The 22,595-nt window shown below is 46.1% G+C and overlaps 1 protein-coding gene across 2 annotated transcripts in view; it reads left to right on the top strand.

Annotated features, from left to right (window-relative positions):
* Window positions 1–13,571: 13,571 nt before the first annotated feature.
* The window catches only part of Atp6v1c2 (ATPase H+ transporting V1 subunit C2), a 36,879-nt gene continuing 27,855 nt past the window's right edge, over window positions 13,572–22,595 (top strand). For both annotated transcript variants that reach the window (XM_075984055.1, XM_075984054.1), the window contains exons 1-2: window positions 13,572–13,700; window positions 15,654–15,721. In XM_075984055.1, coding sequence (XP_075840170.1) covers window positions 13,572–13,700; window positions 15,654–15,721 — 197 coding nt within the window. The remainder of the gene's footprint in view (window positions 13,701–15,653; window positions 15,722–22,595) is intronic.

The raw sequence follows: 22,595 nt of genomic DNA, 5'->3' as shown, positions 1-22,595 counted from the left end.
CTGGCCTTTTGCTCTAACCTAACAAGCTATTAAATATTCTGAATTTACCTTTAACCTTGGTTTCACTTAACATAGAGCATAGTCCAGGAAATTAACTGTTTATGCCTTTACCCCTAGAGATACAGGACAAAGGCTTGAGTCACTAAACCAGCCCCAGAAAAAGAAATTCCTTCTCAACTGGGTGCTGGCAGACACCCTGCTAGAGCTGGAAGCAAAGTCTCCAAAGAGATTCCTTTTAAGTCAGCCAGCTAGACGCTAATGCAAATCAAGCACCTTCTTTCTTTCCTTCTTTCCCAACTGAGTTATTACGGTTACCAAGGCTGTGTTCCCAGCTACGGGAAAGGGATCAGAAGTGTGCAGAAAGTGCAACAACACTCCTGCTTTTTTTCCTTACAATTATTAATCACAAACTTATAGCTTAACTAGTAACACTTAAAAAAATGTCATCAGTGCACGAAAACTTCTTAGAATTTTGTATTGCTTCTTAACTAATCCTCCTGGTATCTATTGGGGAGCTTCACAGCCACACCCCCTCTGAGAGGCAGTGTGCCTCCTTGCCAGGTCCACTCGGTTTCTGTGATTCTGTGAAATGCATGCTTGTTACCTGTGTGTGGGTATATAAACTGGAACCGTGTGGGATGGGGAGCATAGCATGCACAGCGAGCAACAGCGAAGGGGAAACGTCAAGAAAGCACTGGAGAGAGTACAGGAAGAATAAATGAGACGTAATAAAAAGACTTATGTGAGCTAATATCCTCAGTCAGTTTCGCCTACTATAGCGATCCTTCTGAACCCTGAGAGGTTTAGTGGACTTAACCCCAGCATAAACCTTGATAAGAAAATAGGTAATTTCTTAGCTCTACTTGCTGAGAATATAGAGAGGTGATATTTAGCTGTAACAGGAATGCTCCAGCAGCTCCGACCTGGCTTACCATTGCCCACAAAAATGGTCCTTAACTTCACTCACTTTGGTTTTCTTTCTTTATAATTTTTTTTGTTGATTGATGCCTTTGAGACAGAGTATGGTTTCCTCTACCTCAGAACTCAGACCTTGAAGCCAGGGACCTTTTATCTTCACTATGGTCCTCCAGGGTCTAGTTAACCATCTGAGTGAGTGGCCTGATTGGTGAATGACAGGCATGCATTATGTGTACACCAGGGCCGACTCAGGATCCCCAAAAGAAGAGAGGAAAGAAAGGAAGACGCAAATGAGAAAAAAGAGGAGGCAAAGGAGCTGGGAGGGATGGAGCTCCTCAAGGTAGCGTGTGCTAAGAGCTCACCTTCATTCATCGCTGAGTGTGAACTGCTCACCTTCATTCATCGCTGAGTGTGAACTGCTCACTTCATTTTCTTTAGTCCCTGGGCAAATGTCGGGGTACAGCTTACTGGTTACCTCTGCATTCTGTGACTGAAGTACCGAACAGAGACAACTTAATCAGGGAGGACTTGTTTGGATTCATGGTTTCAGAGATGGAGCAGAGAAACCTAGAGCATGGCAGTTTCACTGATTTCCTGGGTGCCCTTCAAGGTTCTCAGGTTGGCAATAAGATCAACCATCACCGTCCTTTGGTCAGCCTGCTATCCAAACATGACTTTTTATAGCATTCCACTGTGATCACTCTCAAGGCTGTATATCTCTGCCTCGTAAGGCAAACTCTATTTTCAGTTCATCTCCAAGAATTCCCATAATCTTTACAGTTCTGACATTACTCAAAAGCTTAAGTCTGGGGCTGCCTCAGCCAAGAAAGGCACTTGCCACGCAGCCTGGCAACCAGAGTTTGGTTCCCCAGAACCCACGTGGTAGAGAGGCGAGCCTCTGACCTCCATACACATCATACACTCACCACCCAGCCTGACAACCAGAGTTTGATGTCCTCTCACCTCCACGTACATGGTACACTAATGCCCACATTCCTACAAACTTATAAATAAAATAGAAAAACAAGCAGCAACAAAACCAACTAAATGAAGTCCAATGTCTCTTCTGAGACTCAAGGCAACATTGACTATAAACTCCTGTACAAAAAAACAAAAACAAAACCCAAAATTTACAATCTCCCAACATACAATAGGGCAATGTAAATGTTCCCATCCCAAACAAGAAGAATGGGGACAAAGGAAGAAATGCTTTGATTAAAAAAGACCAAAACTTGAAAAACAAATGCTAACTCCTATAGCTCCATGTCTCGCCCTACTAGGCCACATGCTGTCATGATGTGACTTCTGATTCCAGTCGTGTGGTCTTGCCACTTACAGTGCATATCCCCTTCCCTTCGAGCAGGATCAACTCATTTCCTGTGGTTTTATTGGCCAGTTGTCCTGTGTCCCTGGCATTCCCAGCATTTCCAAGTCTTCATTTCAGCTTAGGCTTCACATCCACATGTCCTCTTGGGAAGTGCTCTTAGGATCCTGAATGTCACAGGCTGCCTGGCCTTCAGGCCTTCCTTTGAAATAGAGGTAGAAGTCTCCGTGACCTCATAACTCATGAATTTGCATGTTCGCAAAACAAGCATTATATGGACGATAGAATTGTCTGCCAGAATTCCAGTGGACCTCACTAGAGTTTCCTCTGAGCCCTGAGTGGCTAACCCTTGGAAAAGCTCCCAAAGGCAGCTCAGTGTGAGCAGCACCCCCAAATCTCCCAGCTCAGAATCTTCTGTTTCATACCCATGAACCTGCAGTAGGTGGGGTCTAAAGTGGCAATTCTTAAGGTACCCTCAAAGTGTTTTTCCTTTTGTCTCAATGCAAATTCACTGATTTCTTTTTTAAAGGCCCTAGTTTCTTTCACAATCATGCCTCCTTGTCTATAACTTCATCCTTTTTTTAGTCAAACTGCTAGTTTTAAAAAATATTTAGAGTGTGTGTGTGTGTGTATATGTGTGTGTGTATGTATGTGTGTGTGTGTGTATGTGTGTGTGTGTATGTGTGTGTGTATGTGTGTGTGCGTGTGTGTGTGTGCGTGCGTGTGTGTGCGCGTGTGTGTGTGTGCGTGTGTGTGTGTGTGTGTATGGGTGAGAATGTCTCACTGTGCATGTGTGGAGCTCAGGGGACATCATGTGACAATAAGTTCTCTCCTTCCATCATGTGGGTCCTGAGAATTGCTCAGGCTTTTAGGCTTGGCAGCCAGCGCCTTCACCCAGTGAGCCATCCTGCCAGCTTCATACTGCAGTTTTAAAGACCTTTATGTTCTTGGACTGGAGAGAGATTTTAGTAAGCACCCACCCATGTCCAGTAGCTCACAGCTGCCTGTAACTCCAGCTCTAGGTGATTCGCCGCCCTCTTCTGGCTTCCGGAAGTCTCAAACTCACTCCATAGGCAAAGATGACCTTCAACTAATGACCGCCCTGTTTTCCACCTTCTGAGTGCTGAGGTTATAGCCATGCACCACACCACACCCTTGTTTTATACAGCGCTAGACACTGAACCCCAAGTTTCCAGTGTGCTGGGCTGAGATACATCCCCAGGGGCTGTACTTTAAAGTTCAGCCCCACAAAGCCTCCAGACACAGATGCTAAAATCTTTGTTAGAATGTAACAGGAGTGGGCTCTGGGCTGCTCCTAATGCAGCAACCGTTTCCATATGGACCTTCATGAGCTCCCTTTATGTCTGTGTGTCCGTCTTCTGAGATACCAGCCATGTAGATGCTAACAGTATTTCAGGACTTCTCCATTTCCAAGTCCCCACTTCAAACGGTTCCAAAGGCTCAAGAACCACATGGGTAGGTTTAGTAACAGCGACCATCTGACTCTGGCTACTGATTTTCTTATGTTTGCATGGCTGTCACTGGAGTACTGGGAACAATGTGGAGGGAGGAGGGGTCTGTTTCTGTGTTTTTGTTTTTTCCTTTGGTCAACAGTTTCAGACGCTTCAGTTCATCATGATGGGGAAGGCTTAGCAACAGAACTGCTCACATCATGGCAGCCAGCTAAGAGAAAGGGGAGAGACAGGAAGGGGCCTGAGCAGGATTATATCCCCCAAGGGAGCACCAAGCAGGGACCTACATCCTCTAACTAGGCCCCACTTCCTACTTTTATCCCAACAGTGCCATTGAATTGTGAATCCATGCAAAATTAATCCATTCATTAGGTCTACTTGTCTTTAGACATTTCACCATAGATACCTAGTGTTCGGTTAAAAGCATCACCTCAGCTCCCTAACACCCCTTTATACAAAGAGTCTGGAATGTTTAGTTGGGGGCTTCACCTCAGCTCCCTAACACCCCTTTATACAAAGAGTCTGGAATGTTTAGTTGGGCGCTTCACCCCAGCCTCCTGGCATTCATTTTTGAAATGTTGGGTGGAAAACTCCATTCTAAGCTCCCTCCCCTGGGAGTTACCTCAGTCCAAACTCCACCTCCAAGAAAGCCCATCAAATGGTGACCCCCTCCCCAGGGAAAGTCAAGACCACTCCCACAGGCTATTTAAACCGCCTCCCTATCCCAGAGAATGAACATGTGGTCTCCCAGTTTTCCGTGATCTTTTCGTTCTCTGTTCGCCTTTGTGTGTTTTCCCGGGGGGCTGGACAGTGGGGGGCACCCAGGAATGTTGCCATTAAACCTGGGCATTTTCTAATTTGGTCTGATTGGTATTATTTGCATTGGTGGAGAGATTTGTTGGCCAGGAAGAATATTTAACACCTAGTAGTGTGCATTACTAGTGTCCTAGGCGTCCAAATCCAATCAAGCTGATAGTTAGAATAAAGATCAGGGTCTGGAGAGATGGCACGATGCTTAAGATCGCATAGTGGGGCTGGAGAGATGGCTCAGAGGTTAAGAGCATTGACAGTTTTTCCAAAGGTCCTGAGTTCAATTCCCAGCAACCACATGGTGGCTCACAACCATCTGGTGCCCTCTTCTGGCCTGCAGGCATACACACAGACAGAATATTGTATACATAAAAATAAATAAATACAAAAATAGCTTTAAAAAAAGTTTTTTTTTTTAAAAAAAAAAGATCGCATATTGATCCAAGGTGGAAAGGTGGGGGTGTGGTAGCACACACGTCTTTGATCCCAGCGTTTGGGAAACAAGAAACAGGCAGATCTCTGAGTTCGAGGTCGGCTTGGTCTACATATTGACTTCCAGTACAGCTGGGGCTCTATGGAGAGACCCTGTCTCAAAGCAAACAAACTAAGCATGCCCTGCTCTTGCAGATGCCCTGAGTTCAGTTTCCAGCACCCATGTTGGTTTGCTTGCAACCACGTGATATTGCAGCTTCAGGGGCATCTGATGCCCTCTTTTGGCCTCCACAGGTATCTCCATTCATGTATATGTACCCATACCCAGACATGTACATATATACATAAGTAAAGTCTTTTAAACAGAAGTACTGGGCGCTGGAGAGAGGGGCTCAGCAGTTGAGAGCACTGGCTGCTCTCTCATAGGACCCAGGTTCAATTCCCAGCACCTACATGGTGGCTCAACCTGTCTGTAACTCCAGTTCCAGGGGATACGACACCCTTACACAGACATACATGCAGCCAAAACACCAATGAACATAAAATAATAATTTAAAAATACAAGTACTAGCCAGACAATGGTGGCACACACCTTTAATCCCAGCCCTAGTGAGGCAGAAGCAGGCGGGTCTCTGTGAGTTCCAAGACAGTCAGGACTGTTACACAGAGAAACCCTATCTTGAAAAACAAAACCAAAAGTACTTATAATAGGTGCTTATTATCTTCCACATTTGAGAGCCCACTTCAAAAGTCCACTAAAGTCCCCAGGTGCTGGTGGCACATGCCTTTAAATTCAGTACTTGGGAGGCAGAGGCAGGTGGATCTCAGTGAGTTCAAGGCCAGCCTAGTCTATAAAAGTGAGTTTCAGGCCAGCTAGGACTGTTACATAGAGAAACCTGTCTCAAAAAAACAAACCAACAAACAAACAAAGTCTGATAAAGTCAAGAGAATTAGCGAGTGTGTGTAAAAACTGCACATAACTGCAGATGGAACAAGCAAGTAGTTCTTCGGACAGGGCCTCAGAGGGGCATTTTAGTTCTTTGTGTGTGTGTGTGTGTGTGTGTGAGAGAGAGAGAGAGAGAGAGAGAGAGAGAGAGAGAGAGAGAGAGAGAGAGAGAGAGAGGTGGTTTTTCAAGACCGTTTCTCCGTTTAGTCCTGGCTGTCCTGGAACTCAGTTTGTAGTCCAGGCTGGCCTTGAACTCACAGAGATCTACCGGCCTCTGTCTCCCAAGTGCTGGGATTAAAGGTGTGTGCCACCACCGCCCTAAATATTTTAGCTTTTGTAGAACAACAGGAACTTGGAGGTTGAAAGATGAATGTCAGGTCCCAGGTGAACAGCCATCTGTGCTCAGGTCGGAGAGAGCCCTTAATCTCCTTGAGCCTGCTTCCTCATCTGTGAAATGAGGATCATGGCATTTCTTGATTATTTATACTTCATTTTTATGCAGGTAGCACTTCCTACCTAGTGTTCAGCATTCATACCTTAGAGAGCTGGGGCTGCTCACGATTCTGTCACCACGCCTGTGCTGCTCTGTTGTAGTTATAAACGCTGGATTATTTTTGCATGTCTCAAACATGAGGGAGGGAAACTTGCTAGATGGGGATCTGAGGGAAGGAGCCCATTGACAATTGGGAAAAGAAGTCACAAGACTCTCCAACAAAAAGTGATGTTGAACCTGGGGATATGGCTCAGTGGTAGAGCTATGCCCAAGAAAAATGAGTCCCCAAGTTCAGTCCCCAGTCCTGGAGGAAAAGATGAAGTGACACCAGGCATGGTGGCCCACGCTTTTAATTGTAGCACCTGAGAGGCAGAGGCAGGAGACAGCCTGGTGAATATAGTGAGTTCAAAGCCAACTGGAGCAACAAATGAAATAACAACAATGGCCCCGATATATGATGCCTCTCCTAAAACATAAAGAGGTTTCGGCTGAAAGAGAAGCTCTAGACCAAAGTCGAGTCCTTGTGCTTTTTCAGGCATAACCAGTGTGTTACAAGAAGCATGTAAGGCCCTGCTGGGTTTATAAGAAGAGTGGGCAGTGAGGGGACTGTGACTCAGGTGTTCTTGTCAGAAACGTGCATCTCTCTTACAGTTCCCATGAGAGGCAGAAAATGTGGGCGTCGCCAAACTCCTTTTTCAAGTGGGAAATCTGAACCGCAGTGTGGGTAAGCAGTTTATCCGATTGTCTGGCTCCAAAGCCTAAGTTTTTTTGTTGTTGTTGTTTTTGTTTTTAACCAGATCCATTCTTGTGGGCCAGTCCCACTCCCATTTCTCCCACCAAAGAGTGGACAAGGAAAATCTCTCTGAGGTTCTCAGTAAAATCCAGAAAAGCCCACAAGCCCACCGAGACGCAGTTCTGTCTCTGTGTGTTTGTAAAGTACATCCTCATTTGATCTCAGATGCATGTCTGTACGAGGAAATAAAGAAGTCCCCAGGCCTGCCATCTGGGAGTGGCCAGAGAACAACAGACTAAATAGGCCAGCCTTGTCCTTCTGGTTCCCAAACCTGAAGGGACTGTTTGATCTTGCACGGACTTTAGCTGGCTCAATGCATGATCCTTGCCAACATTTCAGGAATAGCTCACCAAATCCAAGTTCATAGCAGACTGGAGATGATCAAGGTGGGCGACTCTGAACACATTGAAATGACTTGGGAATAGGTAGGAAGCCACCGTGTCCACGAATCACCACCGTGCATCCTGGGCAAGTTGTTAAAGCAGCGGCCATGAACTCTCAGTGCTTTGGCAGTAGAGATCAGACACTCTGGGGATGTATGGGGAAGGGGAGAGGAAAGGGGCCATGGCAGGCACAGAGGAGAAGCACTTTGCTTGTAAAGCGGGAAGCCTATGTTTTCAACCTCTTTGTGTAACAAGGAAGCAAGACCCAGGGCTCTTAGCTGGCTTCTTATTTCTCTGTTAAAGTGATAGGGAAACTAATGGATATAGATGTGTTTGCCCTTGAAAGTCCCAAGTCGAGCCTCTTGGGCAACACTCACACCCTCCCCACCACACACACCGATAGATATATAAGTTTTCTGACAACTCAAAGCCTCAAGACTCACCCCCTGAAACAAACACACCCATATATATAAGTTCTCTGACAACTCAAAGCCTCAAGACTCACCTCCTGAAACAAACACACCCATATATATATATATATATATATATATATATATATATATACATACATATATATATATACATATATATGTATATATTTATATATAAAGTTCTCTGACAAGTCTTCCTTATTTGCTTTGAAATCTGACTCAAGTTTTGATGATAAGTGCTGTTGACACTGATTGTTCTTCATGAGAAGATACATATGGTAATTTTTTAAGTCTTTAAAAAATCTATCAACAAGGCTCATGCAATAGCTCAGTCTGTGAACTGCCAGTCTTGCAAGCCTGAGGACCTGAGCTTAATTCCCAGAACATACATTTTAAAAAGAAAAGTCTATTGCAGTATCACACTTTTGTAACCTCAGCACTGGGCAGTTGGAATGGAAGGATCCTGAGGGCTCCCTGACCTGGCAGTCTAGCTGAATCAGGGATGAGTCTGCACAGAAACCGAACGGATGGCACCCGAAGATGACATCAAAGGTTGATCTCTGGCCTCTGTGAATACCTGCATATGCATGAGAACACCTGTTCTACACACACACACACACACACACACAAACACAGAGAGAACAATCAATAGCAAAATGCTAGACTTTATGCACGACATATAAACTTAATCATACAAAGTCTACATTTGCATATATGAATATGTATTAAAACTAACAATCTACATGTCAGCAGTGATGATTTTTTGACACAGGACTATAGAGTATTTTTAACTTCTTTATTTTTTTAAAGATTTTTGGAGACAGGGTCAGGTTACATAGCCCAGGTGGACCTGGAATTTGCTACCCTGTTGCGTAAACCTTGCTATTAGTGCTACTACCTTATCCAACTTCCAAATTCTTTATAATAAGCCCTGAAGTGTCTTGGTAAGCAGAAGAAAGGTTACATAGAAAAAGTCAAGTTGCCTTTGAAAGCAGCAGGTATCTCCATCGTAAATGTAGATGTTGAACAAGAAATTGACAATAGGGCTGGAGAGATGGGCCTGTGGTGTGGAGCATCTGTGATGTAGAGCACCTCATGGTGGTTAACTACCATCTGTAGTCCCCTAAGCCCAAGGACGCTGCATGTGAGTGGTGCAGACACGTCTGCGAGTAAACTTCCATACATAAAAAATAAAAGCAAATACATCTTAGAAAGAAATTGGGTGGTGGTGGTGCACACCTTTAATCACAGCATTTGGGAGGTGAGGCAGATGGATCCCAGTGAATTAGAGACCAGCCTGGTCTATAAAGCAAGTTCCAGGACAGCCAGGACTGTTACACAGAGGAAACCCTGTCTCAAAAAACAAAAAGCAAAAAGAGAAAGAAGAAAAAGAGAGGAGGGAGGAAAGAAAGAAAGAAAGAAAGAAAGAAAGAAAGAAAGAAAGAAAGAAAAGAAAAGAGGGAGAGAGAGAGTAAAAGGCTGGGAGTTCAGATTTTGAGTAGAAATATGTTGAAGAAACACAGAACTCAACAGTTCTTCACTGTTTTCTCCATCAGTGTTCCCAGTTATTTGACTTTAAATCGTATTTATACATGTATGCATAGATGTGTATCTAAGGTAGGGCCTCACTGTGAAGTCTAGGATGACCTAGATCTCAAAGCACCCTTGTCTCAGCTTCCTGAGCACTAGGGTCACAGGCGTGTACTACCACTGCCAGTTTGAATGACTTACTGATTTATTTATTTTGGAGTGCTGGGAATTAAAACCAGGGCCTCAGACATACCATGAAAATGTTCTGCCACTCGGTAACATCCCAGTCATGTCTTGACTCTTAAATAACAACACAAACTTGAAGAAATGAGATTTATAGGAAGAATGATGTCATAAGCAAAGTCAAAGACACTTCTAAACATAGTCTTGGGAAAGCCAACACTGGAAGGGACGGCATGGGTTCAAGTGATGCCACAGTCCTGTGTGCTGGCAGGCAAGTGAGGCTACACTCCAGATCTGCAGCCGGAGTTCCGTTTGCAGCTCTCCCTTTAATGGAGCCATTCATCGAACTCCTTTGACTGTCTCCCTTCCCTTGACTTTCAGTGTGATCTGGCCCTGGGTCTATCATATTGGTTTCTCTGGGAAACTAAATGGATGATTCAAAGTCCAAGACTGAGACCACCAGTGTTCGAGCAGGCTGCTCCTTTCCTGGTCTAGGCCCTCAGCCTCCATGCGCACACAGCGTTTCCTCATCCCTCGGTTTCAGGTGTCCTCCCTCGGGACATGTTGCAAGGACTGACTAATGCCCAGCAGTGTCTCAACACAGTGATGTGCACTGCAGGTGCTGGGAGCTCCAGGGCCACAATGCATCCCAGTGAGATCAGTCACCTTGACCTTAAACCACACGTGTGCCACCTGGACTTCCCACCGCCACACGTCACAGCAAGTCTCAGACCACATCAAGTTCTCTCCCCAAGGATGGGAAAACATTCGCGTGAGTGGATTAATACGGCTGCTCTGATATAGTAGAGAGACAGCCCTTTCTTAAGGCAGCAGCAAACATCTTCAACAACCCTCTTAGCATCATCTCTCCCAGAAACCCCTGAAATCATTGCCTGAAGGAAAGGACTGCTCAGCTCTCTCTTTTTGGCCCTAGAAATAAATTATTAGGGGTGTGTGAGTATATTTGTCTTGTTTTATTTTATTTATTTATTTATTTATTTTGATTTTTGAGACAGGGTTTCTCCGTAGCTTTTTGGTTCCTGTCCTGGAACTAGCTCTTGTAGACCAGGCTGGCCTCGAACTCACAGACATCCGCCTGCCTCTGCCTCCCGAGTGCTGGGATTAAAGGCATGCGCCACCACCGCCCGGCTTGTTTTTATTTTTTAAAGATTTATTTATTTATTATGCATACAGACCAGAAGAGGGCATCAGATCTCATTACAGATGGTTGCAAGCCACCATGTGGTTGCTGGGAATTGAACTCAGGACCTCTGGAAGAGCAGCCAATCTCTTAACATCTGAGCTATCTCTCTAGCCCCCTGTTTTTATTTTTTTGAGACAGGGCTTTACTATATATCCCTGACTGGTCTGGAACTCACTATGTAGGTCAACCTAGCCTCAAACTCACAGAGGTTTGCTTGCGTCTTCCTCCCCAGTGCTGGGATTAAAGGTGTGTGCCACTATGTCTGACTCCTGCTTTTACATTCATGGGTTAATTCTTGGGGTTTCCCTTTCTAGTTTCAAATATTTTTGTTGATTTATTTATTCATTCATATTCTCTCTCTCTCTCTCTCTCTCTCTGTGTGTGTGTGTGTGTGTGTGTGTGTATGTGGTGTGTACTCTCCCAAGGTATTTCTGTAGAGGTCAAAGGACAACTTTTGGGAGTCAATTCTCTCCTTCTACTACGTGGATTCTGGTATCAAACTCAGGTCATCAGGTTTGGTGGCAAGCATTTCCATCTCATGACTCCACTTTCTGATTTCAGAGAGAATATATACTTAAGCCTTGTAGACCCCACCACCTACCTATCTACCTACCTACCTACCTACCTACCTACCTACCTATCTAATTTCGCTGGGAACTAAAATGAACTTTGGGCTGGGCTAGTAAGAGCTCATTAGTCTCACTAAAATCCTATGCAACTTTTCCTCCATATTTTTTTTCCTGTCCTAAGAATGGAACCCAGGGCCTTGCACCTGCTAAGCAAGCAGTCCACTTGAGTTCGATCCCTCAGCACAACTCCAACAGCGTTAGATCCCCCTCTGTGTGGGTGATATGAGATGGGTGTTGCCTGGGCAACTTGGAGCAGGCAGGCGCCCACGCTGACCGTAGAGGAGCCACTCCTCCCTGCAGGTGTGTGCATTTGTGTGTTGAAAAACGTCTGTGAACCTGTTGCGCTGCTTTCCGTGGGTTAGCCTGGACTCTCGTGCATAGACCTTGGAAACACCCTGGAGTAGGTGATTTCCCTGGATACCTAGCCAGGCTGCGGTGGGTTGGGAGTAGGAGGTGGAGTCTGCAGCCCAGAGGACCCTCTGGGAATCCCTTCCTGTTGCTGCGTGGCTAAGGTGTCGCTTTTAGCGCCATCAGGTAAGGCTCTCAGCTACCCCACAACTCCGTAACTCCGAACTGAGCCCTCGAGCGGAAGAGACGTTGGACACCTCCCCCTCCCCACCCCCCTCTACCCCCTGGTCAACTAGTGCTCTTCTGTACCCTGTCTGTATATATATTCTGCCCCGGAGCTTGCTCTGCGAGTCGCGGGTCCCCAGCAGCGCCACAACAACAGGGACACCAAGGGAGGCGGGCAGCCCGTATGCAAATGTCCGAGGGGCCTAGGATTGCCCCTCCCGCAGGGATAAAAAGCGGGGCGGGGCGCGCACCGGACTATTGAAGCCGCTGCCTCCCGGGAGCCGGCCTGCGCTCCGGCCGTGCCTCCCGCCCCGCGTCCCTGCGTGTCGTCTACAGCCCAGACAATCTCCCGCTGCTCCTGGTAAGGACGCGTGGTCGAGTAGCACCAAGAGTCAGGGGTGGGGAGTGAACTGCTGAGACAGCCAGGGGCGACACGACCTACCACCCTCATGGGGTCTGCACCTCCTTGCGACCTCGCGGCCCGGGGTGTGCACCTTCTCTGTGGGAACGTGGGAAGCCGGCGCCCACGCCGCACTCTCCCCGGCTTAGCAGGTGGCATCTCCCCAGGAGCTGCTTACTAGCCAGTTTGTCCTCAGGCGAAATACGGTCAGGTCAGAAAGAACAGCATTTGGTTTGTGCAAGGTTAACAGGGACGCGCAGGGTCTCAGGTTGGTGTGAGGTGGAGGTAGAGAGAAAAGGGCTCCGCGGGGGCTCATGCTATCCAGTGGTGATTCTCCAGTTTTCTGTAGACGTCCCAGGACGGGATGCACCAGGGAGGTGACAGGAGAGGAGAACTCGCCAAGGGGGAAGGTGTGGATGTACACACGTTTGAATGAGCAGAACAAATCGAGGCCCCTGCACCCCTATGCAACGTTGAAACTGCTGGTTGTGCCGGCCCAGCAAGCTATCTGGCCTCACAGAGAGCCTTCTTTCTCAGCAGAAAAAAAGACTAGTAACTCTTTGAAAAGCTCTCTTGAAGTTTGTTTCTACAGCTAATTCCATTCTAAACCAGTTGAGATCTGTGGATTCACCTGATGTTATACGGTGAAAAATCCCTTGTCTCCCATTTCTAGCCACCCTTTCTGGATTCCATAAAAAACAGTATGTAAAGATGGAAAGTGTCTTCCCAGAAGACTCCACGCGCCCGAGCCCGGGGATTGTAAGCAGACAGTCGGATCAATCAGAGCACCTATGGTGGGTGGGCCATGAGGCTTCCCTGTGGGGTGCAGACAGAATGCTTAGGGGGCAGATAGGTGTCCTTAAAGCTGCTGAAAATGCAGAAGAAGGAAAGCCCAGGCATGACAAACAGAAAGGTGGCAGGGCCCAGAGAGGATTAATCTGAGGTAAGGAAGGGTGAAGTAGACATCTGACACATCTCCGCTCCTGTTTCTGTTTGTGTGCATTTGTCTTGGTGCCCGCTGGTAACCGGATAACCGGAAGACTTAGAAACATGTCCGAGTTTTGGCTTATTTCGGCTCCTGGTGATAAGGAAAACTTACAAGCTCTGGAGAGGATGAACCATGTAACCTCAAAGTCCAACCTGTCCCGCAACACCAAGTTTGCCATCCCCGACTTCAAGGTAAGAGCCCCAGAGGAGGGAGAGGGTTATGGATTGGAGGAGGGCAGGGATTTCTGAGCAAGAAGGCGAATTCCTCGGAAACCAAGGAGAGCAGGAGTTAAGTAAGGCACATGTAGGAATGGTAAAGATAAATAAAGATAAACCTGAGCTAGAGGATGAACAGAGGTAGAGGGACAGGGTGTCAATGGGACTTTCTGCCATAGCCCCAGATTAATTGTGGCCTCTTGGGACTTGAAGCCACAGGTAAGCATGAATAGGGCAGGCCACAGCGGATAGAGTGTGGATGGGAAGTGGAAGGGATCCTTGGCAGTGTCTCCTGGAGTGTTCCTGTGTTGTCTGCAGTATCTAAACAGACCTGCGGCACATCTAAAGGTGTAGTTTGGAAGCCCTTCAGCTCTGATGTTTTTCTTGACTAGAGGGAGTCCAGGAAGCCCAGGACTTCTGATTCTGCTGGAGGGGAGAAAGAGGATGCTGTGAGGGTTCAAATGGGGGATTCTGAGAGGGCTCTTGCGGTGGATGGGGAGGTTAGGATGAAACAAACGTTAAAAGACGAGCAAAACGGGAACAATCTTTTTAAAAAAATATTTAGTTTATATGAGTGTTTTTGTTTGGATATATGTTTGTTCACCATGTATGTGCCTGGGGCCTATGAAAGACAGAAGAGGCCATTAGAGACCTTGTAACTTAAGCCATGTGGGTGCTGGGAATGAAACCTGGGTCCTCAGAAGAGCAGCCAGGGCTCTCAACTACTGAGTCATCTCTCCAGCCTCCAGGAATGATCGTTTTCAAAAAGATTAGTCAGGCCAGGCATGGTGGCTCACATCCATAATCCCTGTACTCTGGAGGCAAACTAGAGGCCTACTATAAATTCTAGAACAGCCTGCTCTACAAATGAAGTTGTCAGACCCTTTCTCAGAGAGACAGGGCTGGGAGGAAAGGGAGGGAGGAGGCTTGGGCTATAGTCTGTAGAGTACCTAAGTTCAGGTCCCAACAGCCATGTAAAAAGCTGGGTGTGCCCACCTGTCATCCTGTACTGAGGAGCACACCCTTCCTTCCCATGTCTCTGGAAAGACACCACATTCATTGCTTTACTAAGAAACAGACCCTGAGTCTGAAAAGGCCTGCTACAAACTGAGCTGAGGTCAGGTCATCAATAGCCCTTCCTGGGAGAGAGATGATTTCAGCTCATTCTGTTGTCATCCTGCCCCAGAAAATGCAATTTTAAAAAATAAGGAAGCAAGTTTGGTTCCCTAGCATCTATAACAGGTTTCACTGCCGTGCACCTGTCATCCAGAACTGAGCAAGCAGAGACAGGGTCCCTGTAATCTTAGCCCCAGACAAGCAGAGATGGGGGCACCTGTAATCCCAGCACTGGGCAAGCAGCGACAGGGTCCCTGTAATCTCAGCCCCAGACAAGCCGAGATGAGGTCCCTGGTCACCCAGTCTAGCTGAACTGGTGAGCTCCATTTTTCAGTGACTCTTTCTCAAATAACAAGAGAGAAGGAAATTGAAGAAGACACCCTATGTTGACCTCTGACCTCTACATGTATAAGTATCTGCACAATGAGTATACATAGGACATACACACTGACATGTACATACCACACAGATAATAATAAAGTTAAAAAGAGGTTTTTGTTGTTTTTTGAGACAGGGTTTCTCCGTGTAACAGCTTTGGCTTTCCTGGATCTCACTCTGTAGATCAGGGTGGCCTCAAACTCATAGAGATCCACCTGCTCTTCCTCCCGTGTGCTGGGATTAAAGGTGTGCACCACCACTGCCCAGCTAAAGGGATAGTTCTTAATATAGGTGTTTTCCCATAGTTTAGTCTGGATGTTGGCTAAAGACATCCAACTCAAAGGGAAGTGAGTCCCTATGTGACTGTTGAAAGGGACACCTTACACTCCTGGCCAGAAAGAACATGAACTTTAATTCCTTTATGGTTTTTTCTAGGTGGGGACCTTGGATTCCCTTGTTGGCCTCTCTGATGAGTTGGGGAAACTTGATACCTTTGCTGAAAGGTAAAACATTTCTTATTTACTATATACAAGTAAGAATTTGACATTGTTGTCAGTGCACACAGTGCTCTTGCTTTGGCCAAACCAAAGTATGGCCTGTCTAAATCTGGTCTCAGAAGCCAGAGGAAAAAACCAGAGGGTTCACCTGGGGATGTTGTGTCAACAGTGCTGGGTCCTTTGGGTCCCTCTTTAGTGGGTTTGGTTTTTTTTGAAACAGCTCCTCCTTTCCTTCCTCCCTTCTTCCTTTCCTTTCTTCCTTCCCCCCTCTCCTCTCCTCTCCTCTCCTCTCCTCTCCTCTCCTCTCCTCTCCTCTCCTCTCCTCTCCTCTCCTCTCCTCTCCTCTCCTCTCCTCTCCTCTCCTCTCCTCTCCTCTCCTCTCCTTTTGTTCTGAGTCTCAGTAAGTTGCCTAGGTTGACTTTGAACTGTGTAGCAGCCCTGGCTGTCTTTAAACTTCTTCAGCATGCTACGTGCTAGCCAAGGCACCATGTTTGCCTTCAGTTTGTTTTTTAGTGATGTATATACATAAGAAAAAATTCAAAACAAAAACAAGGCCACAGAATGAAAATTAGATTTTCTTTGGATCTGTTTGCCTCCTCCCTGTTCCCTCATCACCTCATTTCCTCTCTCTTGAAGCTTTGTCATCATAACTTTAGCAGGTGAAGCTTCCAGAGGTAACCGGTGAAAGTACAAGTCAATATGTGTATAGCCTTGTTAGATGCAGGGACTTGTGCCTGTTGCTTGAGTCCACGAGATCAAAACCAGCCTACTCAACATAGCAATATCTTTTCTTGTTGGTTTTTGGTTTTGTTTTTCTAAGACAGGCTTTCTCTATAATATCCCTAGCTGCCTGGAAATCCCTTTGCAGACCAGGCTGGCCTTCAACTCACATGGACTTGCCTGCCTCTGCCTCCCTAGTGTTGGGATTAAAGACATGGGCCACTATGCCCTACTCAACACAGTAAGATTTCTTGCCTATTATCTCAGCCCTTGGGAGGCAGGAACAAAAGGATCCAGAACTCAGGGTCACCTTCTGCATAGCAAGTTTGAGGTCACCTGGGCTACTTGAGGCTGTCTCACGAATAAAACCGTATAGGCTTAGAATAATTCTAGGTAAATAAAATATATTATATATGTATGATAACATACATAGTATATCCTGCTTTTTTCCACTTTGCTTATTAGTATACCTCAGCAAAAGTTTCATGTTAGCTCACAACTGCCTGTTTGTTTGGTTTTTCTCTGGGTGTGTTACCTTGAGCATATTTGCTTGTCTCTTTGTTGTTGGATGCTTATGCTTCCAAGTCTTTAGCTTTTGCCAACAGTGCACTGGTAACTGTTTTTGGTATACACGTAGAAGTAATGAAAGTGGAGATACAGACTCAGAGAGTCTACGCACAGGCCCCGATTGCCCCTAGCAGAATTGCTGATCCCATCCATACTCTCACCAAAACGGCCTCAGAACTGCATTTTCGGAATTTTCTTCTATCTGTCTTTTGCTCTATGATGGAGCAATATAGCTATAGCTGGAGGCAATCCTTGTCACTGTAGTTTGCAAAGCTATGACAAGAAATTAGCCATGAAGAGAACCACGAGGTAACAGTGGCTACTGCTCTGCTCTCACGAATGAGTGAAGGGGAGAGACGTCATGCCAGTCTTGAACCTGTGAAAGAAAAGGAGCTGAGTCCCCTGTGTCCACTTCCTTTCGAGGTTGTGCTTTGTGATCCAGAGGCCTGGCCTGCCTTCGATAACTCATCCAGCAGATGATCTATGCAGAAGCAGAGACCCTGAGCGCAGCCCCCTGCCCAAGACTGCCTCAGGCTTTCAGTTTTCCCTCTCCAGGCAGGCTGCAGGGTGAGGTTGTGCAGCCCTGTACAGTGGGCTTGGGAAGCATGGGCTGTTTCCCACCTGGCTGCAGAAACGGCAGCTCTTCAGCCGTTCCTTTTTCTAGACCTCAGCACCATTAACTACCCGTGTGCACACGCCTTAGCTCCTTCCTCCCTCACTGAATCCCAGACAGCACTGAGAACTCTGATGCGGGATGCTTCTGGCTTTGGGGTTATTATTGTTTGTTTGTTTTTTGCATGCTATTTCCTCCTGATAGGAATTCATATTCTGCCCTATACATTTTGATTGCTTGCGTCTCCCCTGGTGGTAATGCAGCACGTGCTTAAGGAACATACAAATGTACATGTGCACATATGCTAGCAGGATGAGGGTCGTCCTTGCAAAACACAGAGGCCGCAAAACCATTTTTAAAAGCACAGACTAGGTGTGGTAAGGGATGAAAGTTTACTGTCTCCGGTTTCCTGGTTGGCATGCATCCCCAGGTATGTTCCTACTGGAGACTAACGACAGTTGTGTGCTGTGAGCGCCCTCGAATACAGCCTCATTCAAGGCAGGTGTCTCGCCTTAGGAATCTTTCTGTACTAGAGCTTCAGATAAAAGGAAAGGACTCTAGTTATAAATCCTCCGGTCACCCCCAATTCTTTGAATAGTACTCAAGTGTTACTAGATAAATACATGCTAGCTGGGCCTGTAAGCCATGCAGCGGGAACCTGTCAGCACTGCCTCTGGCCAGGGGAACAGAGAAGGGACAGTTTTCAAGGTGTATCGTTTCCATATCCTTTTATTATTTATTTACCTGGGCACAAGAGTGTTTTTCCATGCAGCTGCAAGGCTTCTGCTTATGGGAGCTCTGTTTTTAGAAAAGTATTCCTTCGCACTACCTGTGTTGATTTACTCTGTAAATCATTTTTAAAAATTTAAGAAACCTATTTATTTTTCCATTAAAAGCCCCCTTCTGAATAGTCAAGTCCTTCACAGATCCTCAGCCTGGTCTGTAGTGCCAGTCGGTATATTGTATTTCAAAGGCACGTGGTTCCACACGTCCACTCAGTGTGCCCCTGGGTTCCTCCGGTACCTTGTTGACTGCCACTTGCCCTTGGGTGGCTTTGCCTTTCCCTTGTGGTCCCATGAAGTTGTCTAGGAGGTGACTGATCAGAGATTACATCCATGAGGGTGGCTGTCTGCACAGCAATGCCAGACAGTTCTTATCAGGACACCGTGAATGGATGAGGGCTGGAGTCCTAAAGAGGTCTCCAGGCTTCCCATCTCCCATTGCGTGACCTATAACTTTTAAAGTTTACTTTTACATATAACCTTGTTTCCTTCTTGCTTTGTCTGGGTGCTTTTCTTTTTCCAAAAAAGCATATTTAATTGCTTGCTTAGTTTAAAATTTTTATTTATTTATTATTTATTTTTTGTGCATGCACACATAGGTCAAAGGACAACTGTGGGAACTAATTTTTTTCTTTCTACCATGTGAGCCCCAGGGATAAAATTAGTTTGTCTGATTTAACCACCAGCCTCTGCTAATATTCTTATTTGAAATGCCAAAAGCAATGAATTTTTTCTCTGTATGTTTATGCTTTCATAATTTAATGTGTGTTGTTTTATGTAATTTAGGTATTCTGCAATTTTTAATCTTTATATGTTTGAAAAGTTAATCTTTAAAAAATGTTATTTCTGCTTTTTTCATTTTTAATTCTTTTGCTGTATTATCAAAGAATGAATCAGGAGCTAGTTCTACCTTTGAGAATTTGAAATTTTCCTTGTGATCTGACCTACTCTTGGTTATTTTTAAAAGATTTGTTTTATTATTAATTTGTGTGTGTGTGTATGTGTGTGTGTGTGCAATGCTTACGAAAGCCAGAAGAGAGTATCATATTCTCAGGAGCTGGATTTATAGGCAGTTGTGAGGACTTATAGGCAGGGTTGCTAGGAAACAAGCTTGAGTCTTCTGTGAGAACAGTAAGCACCCTTCATTGCTGAGCCATCTCTCCCACCCAACTCTTGTTTATAAGACAGCCTCCATACGTAGCTCAGGCTAGCCTTGAGTTCCCCTAGCCTTACTGATTCAGCCCTCCTGAGTGCTAGGATTGTATAGGTTTGCACCATTGTTTCTTTCTTATGGTGCTAGAATATACATTTCATTCTATTATACTTAACACACTGAATAAGTGGTTGTTTTTGTTCTTTTACATATTGCTTTTGTCATTAATGTAACTCTGTGTTTTTGATTATCCTAATACCCCCAGATGGCAATTATTAGTTCTCCTTGGGTTTGATTCTCAGTAACATGCATGCACGCACGCACGCACTCACGCACTTACATGGTCAAATGCCATGGCATATTTAAGCTGTTGGTACACATTGCCAAACTGTCCCTGTGGGGTAGCCAGAGGCCCTTTCTTCATCCCCATCAGAGAGAATGCCCACTTACCAGGCAGAAGGAGGAGGCCGTGTGCTTGTTTTCATGAGTGTTTCTCGGACTCACCGCCAAACTAAACATTTTCAAGTGCCTATTAACCACCTCTAGTTCCGTTTTCATGCTTCACCTTTCCCCGCATTTGGTCATGCAGTCCCTGGACACCTCGCCAGGGTGCTCTCCCCTAGTGTGTCCTGGAGCCTCATTCTGGGGGGACAGGAGCCTGTATCAGGGCACAGTGACTTGGTGGAAAAGTGTCCAAATGCAAATGCCTGTTTACTGAACCACTGCTCTCCGGATACTTGGGGGTGCTGAACTCTTGTATGTCTTCAGGGCAATTCATGACAGTCCTCTGGGACTGTGTTTGGATCTAGCACTCTGCCTTACCCATGTCTCTTCTGGGGGAAAACCATGGCTAGAGGTGCTTTGGTTTTCTGTTGTGTTTATGTTTTGAGATAAGGTTTCAGGTAGCACAGGTAGGCATCAAATTTGTTAGATAGAGAAGGATGACCTCAAATGCCCAATCTTCCTGTGTCCACCTCCTGAGAGGTTGCTCTGCTGGGCCACAGTGTGGGCTCAAGTTATAGAATGCCAACTTGCCAGAGAGAATTCTGTTGTGCTTGGCAAAGGTAATTTTGTTGAGTGGCTCTACACTCTACAGGAGGATTTCTGTAAAGACTTATTCATTCATTCATTCATTCATTCATTTTTGTGCACCTGAATTGAACTTACAGCTTTATGCTTGCTTACTAGACAAATACTGAGTTCTGTCCCCAGATTTTTTAAATTTCTTTTGTTTGTTTGTTTGGTTGGTTTTTTGAGACAGCGTTTCTCTGTAGCTATGGAGCCAGTCCTGGAACTTGCTCTGTAGACCAGGCTGGCTTCGAGCTCACACAGATCCACCTGTCTCTGCCTCCCGAGTGCTGGGATTAAAGACATGCGCCACCACCGCCTGACTTTTTTTTCAAGACAGGATTTCTCTGTAATAACTCTGGCTGTCCTGGAATTTGTTTCATAGACCAGGCTGGCTCAAACTCACGGAGATCCACCTGCCTCTGCTTCCCGAGTGCTGGGATTAAGGGTGTGCACCACCAGCACCCGGCACATTTTTTTTTTTAAAAAAAAAAAAACAAGATCTCAAAAAGTTGTCCAGGTTGCCCTTCAACTCACTTCACCATCTAGGCAGGCCTTGAATTTTCCACCATTTTTCCTGAGCCTCTTGAGTGGCCTGGATTACAGGTACGTCCCTCCAGATTTATCGTCTTTAAACTTCAGTGTCTTCAAAGCTTCCAGTGTGGAAGTTAAAGCAAGGTATATCTGGGCCCAGAGCTCCCTGGAGCAGAGAACCTCTAGAAACCTCTAGAAGCCTCATTCAATCTTTGCTTTTAAAAAAAATTATTTATTTATTATAAATATAGTGTTCTGTCTGCATGTTTGCCTGCAGGCCTGAAGAGGGCATCAGATCTCATTATAGATGGTTGTAAGCCGCCATGTGGTTGCAAGGGATTGAACTCAGGACCTCTGGAAGAACAGTCAATGTTCTTAATTTCTGAGCCATCTCTCCAGCCCCAATCTTTGTTTTTATATAAAGAAAGTTACTACGGATCTCTGCTTACCTCTTCCTGGTGACTTTGCTTTAGAGTGTATGTTATTGTCCTTTGGCAGAGCCAGGAATAAAGACTGGAGTAAATCACACATCCCACCCTGTGTGAAGCTTCTAGGCTCACTTCTTGGGCTAGGCACTCCCCTGTGTGGTATTTCCCATCTGGGCACATTGGGGGCAGGGGGACACAGGGCAAGTTTGGGCCTTCTGGTTGTCCTCTAGCAGATGGAGACCTGCGTCTGTGATGGAGACACGCAGGCTCAGATGAGCTGTGTGGCTCCGGGTAGTCTTCCTCGCTCTGTCGGCCTCAGCACTCAGGCTTTGTCTTGTTTGGTGAGGAGTCAGTCAATACTCAACAGAGTCCCTTTGGAGGACCAAGGAAGGCTTCCGAGGCAGAACTCGTTTCTTCAGTCCTGGAGACGTTCCCTGGGCCCAACCTTGTAACCTGTTTTCTCTCCTCCAGGCATACAGGCAATGTCAGACCAACTCTATTCTGGTTTGCTAAAATTTTCCAATGAGTCAGGAAAGAGGGGGAAGCCTGGCTGTGTGTGTGTGTGTGTGTGTGTGTGTGTGTGTGTGTGTGTGTGTGTGAAGGCCAAAGCACAACATCAGTCATTGTTCCCCAGGAGCTAGCCACATTTTTTCTTTTGGGACAGGGTCTCTCACCGGGATCCACGGGATCCACGTCTTATAAAGCAGCTTGGCTAGCCAGGAAGTCTCAGAGACCTGCCTGTGCCTCCCCAGCACTGATTACAGACATGCACCACCACACTGGTCTATTTTATTTTTAGCATGAGTCTGGGTATCATGCTTAGGCCTTTGGGTTCTTAAGACAAACACTTGACCAACTGAGTCATGGCCCTAGCTCCAAAGCCTGACTTTTGCAGTGCCGATTTGCCCTGGAGGAGCTTGGAACCTTGCACCTGCCATCCTGAGAGAAGGAGCAGACAAACACTTCCTTCCAGAAGGCTGGAGGACTGGGCTGCAGCTCCTGGGGCAGGCGGGGC

Source organism: Microtus pennsylvanicus, chromosome 8 (genome assembly GCF_037038515.1).
Source record: "Microtus pennsylvanicus isolate mMicPen1 chromosome 8, mMicPen1.hap1, whole genome shotgun sequence".
NCBI classification, from domain to species: domain Eukaryota; kingdom Metazoa; phylum Chordata; class Mammalia; order Rodentia; family Cricetidae; genus Microtus; species Microtus pennsylvanicus.
This window is presented reverse-complemented; position numbering and strand designations above follow the sequence as displayed.